The following is a 2,915-nucleotide window of genomic DNA, read 5'->3' as shown; positions in this document are numbered from 1 at the left end:
GAGTTGGGCCGCCTGACATCTTCCCCTCGGTGGCCACCTACCCCCCCATGATGGCTCTTGCCCCTGCCGTGCTGGCTGTTGCCCCGCTCTCACCCGGTGTTTGTTTACCTGTGCCGTGACCGCCCGGAGCTCTGGCTTATAAACTTCGGCATCTGCAGCTCATGTGCCTTTTTTGGCTTGTAGGAGTTGGTGGCTGCCTGGACGGGGAACTCTCGGTACGGGACACCGAGTATTTATTTGCGTTCCCTAAAAGCCGAAGGGACTGCCGGGTTCGCCCCAAAGTTGTGTCCTGTTGTCAACAAGTGTTTATCGCATGAAACCGACCCAAACATTCCATAAGGGTCTCTCTTAACTGCTTTTAATTCCGTTGTTTTTACCTTGCTGCTTTCAAATATAGAGTGTTTATAAAGATGCTTCCTTAAGGCTCGCTTGTGGCAATCGCATTTGTACATTAAGTAATGCGTTACATGGAAATATATAAAAGGTGCATCGGTTGTGCTGTGGCTTTGGGGTTCTTATGCCAGTCCAGTGCTGTTTCTCCTTGTGCCGCGATCTGTGCACGCAGAGATCTGCACTTGCTTCCCTCTCAGCTCTGTCGCAGCCCATCGCGACAGAGATCAGCAATTTCCCGATTTCCAGCCTCTTCCCAGCTGTTCCTGCCAGTGCTCCTGGGAGCTGATGACACTATTCCTGCTTTTCCTGGAGCACACAACTGCAGTCATTTGGTCTCTATTTTAAATCTAAATCTGAAAATTTCCGTCTAGGTAAGAGGTTGAAAGATTCGGATTTAGCTGAGGAGGAGTGAGTTTTTAAATTGCTTACGGGACAAAATATGATCTGTGTTGCTCCTGAACCTTTCCAAGGTTCTGATGGGTAGCAAAAATCTCCTGAATACCTGTGAGTATTCTAACAATTTATATAAACATATTCCCAGTTTTCTACACAGGGAAACAAACACATGTAAACAGCACCGAGATTCTTCTGCTGCTCATTGGGAAATATCTCATCTCTGGAACGAAAGTAAAACATAAAAACTTACATTGATTTACTCTTGTAAGCATGTAAACCAAATTAGAATGAGTAATCTGCATGTTTTTTATAGGTAAGGTTCTTTATATTTGAAGATGCCACGCTATGGGGAAATCGTTGTCATTAAAAGGAATGGGACTGATGGAATTGTTTTTCCACTCACCTCAACTTCTTGTTTATTTGGAAGGTGAGAATTTGCTTGCATACTTTGAAATAATGAGTGTTTTCCTGCAGATCAGGTCTTTTAATGCTTATTTACAAAAATAAATGTTAATGGAGGAATGGTGTGAAGAGGGAGGGAAGGTGAGACTGGATTAAGGTTGATGTTACAGTAGAAAGCTGAACTTTATTTTATTACTTGTCCTTTCCTTGCCAGAACTACTTCTGTTTATTGATTGACTTTTAAATTTCTGGCCACAGGAAATGTGGGGAAGGGAATAAAAGTGATAAATGATAAGACCAACAGCAAATCAAAAGCATTAGAGATTTTCTTCAAATTTGAGAAATTATGCTGCTGTACCGTTATTAACTAAAATGTTGGGAAATTCCCTAATTCTACAGCAGATTTCCCTGTGTTTTGTGTGAAACTGAACTTGTGTTTTCCCCCAGGAAAACAGAATGTGACATCCGCATGCGGCTGCCGTGGGTGTCCAATGAGCACTGCAAAATTGAGATAAATGAGAACAAGGAGGTGAGATGCTCATGTTTTACTGAAATATGCATTGCCTTGGTGCATCTCAGCAGTCACTGAACTCTTTGTTTGATTTTTAGGCAGTCCTGACTAATTTAAGCACAGTAAACCCCACGCAGCTGAATGGAGCTTGCTTTGAGCAGCCTGTTCTCCTGAAGCACGGAGATGTGTTAACCATTATTGATCGTTCTTTCAGGTGGGTGCCAGGACCACACTTTAATTATTTGATTCTAGAGTGTAAATTAATGAAGTTTAGTTCATAAAGTCTTACAGGCCTTCATGAGAAGGCAGGATTGCTTAAAGATATCTTTTTATCACTTATATTACATTACGGTAAATAAAGATAGAACTGTCTAGAGAGATAATTCTGATTTTGTTTCAAGAGTTGTCAGTTTTAGGGTGAAATTGAAAGTGGTTTTAAGTTGCTAAAGCCTTTCAAATTGAGATGTGTGCATTGTTGGGAAGGGACAACTATTCCTAGGTCATTCCTCTTAATAACAGGAATTTAAGTCATCAACTATTTGACAAAAAATAGTATTTTAAAATATTTCTTTCAGGTTTGAATATCCTCTGCAATCAACTCTGAAAAAGAGGCGTTCCAGGTCTCCAAAAGATGAAACTCTGCAGGTAAATTGGTGGCTGTGGGCATTTTCTTTACCAGTACATTGGTAGTAGTGATATGGCTTTTTATTTCCTTGTTCTGTTTTCTTCTTAGGGGTAGTTTTTCAGCCCTGAAGTGCCTTTCTGTCTAAAATACAAATAAACTCCTTCAGATAAATACTCTTCAAAATTTAGTAATTTTTAGTCTAAATTTTAGTCAAAAATTTGTCTGGTTTTGGTAAAAGACAATTAATAATTCATGATGTTACTAATACAGATAGAGCTATAAATCTTCCACTGGGTCTGGTAAGAAGGGGAGATTCGAGTGTTTTTATTCTGATTTTACAGCTGCTTTGACAGCTCAGAATTTAAATGATAAAACAAGATCAACCTCTCCTCTTTAGAGTCTCAAATGTATTACTCAATGTTAACTATTGCAAAGTTCAAGGATTTAATTTGAATACTTTAATGCCTGTTTAGGGACAATGCATGGTCTCTCATAAGTAGTTTTTTTAATGTAGAATTGAAAGCTAAACTGTAAAATCTTTGTTGCTCTGCTGTAATGTTGTACAAATTTACAGGTTCTTCATGTTCA

At 39.4% G+C, this 2,915-nt stretch overlaps 1 protein-coding gene across 1 annotated transcript in view; it reads left to right on the top strand.

Moving 5' to 3' along the window:
• Nucleotides 1-2,915, top strand: part of MKI67 (marker of proliferation Ki-67) — a 31,433-nt gene that overhangs the window by 14,882 nt on the left and 13,636 nt on the right. The window contains exons 3-7 of the mRNA XM_017733864.1: nt 1,103-1,216; nt 1,639-1,720; nt 1,801-1,916; nt 2,278-2,347; nt 2,902-2,912. Coding sequence (XP_017589353.1) covers nt 1,125-1,216; nt 1,639-1,720; nt 1,801-1,916; nt 2,278-2,347; nt 2,902-2,912 — 371 coding nt within the window. The 5' untranslated portion in view covers nt 1,103-1,124. The remainder of the gene's footprint in view (nt 1-1,102; nt 1,217-1,638; nt 1,721-1,800; nt 1,917-2,277; nt 2,348-2,901; nt 2,913-2,915) is intronic.

The sequence above is a fragment of the Corvus brachyrhynchos genome, unplaced genomic scaffold (genome assembly GCF_000691975.1).
Source record: "Corvus brachyrhynchos isolate BGI_N302 unplaced genomic scaffold, ASM69197v1 scaffold514, whole genome shotgun sequence".
In the NCBI taxonomy this organism is placed as follows: Eukaryota; Metazoa; Chordata; class Aves; order Passeriformes; family Corvidae; genus Corvus; species Corvus brachyrhynchos.
Note: the sequence above shows the minus strand (reverse complement) of the source record. Positions and strands in the feature narration are given on the sequence as shown.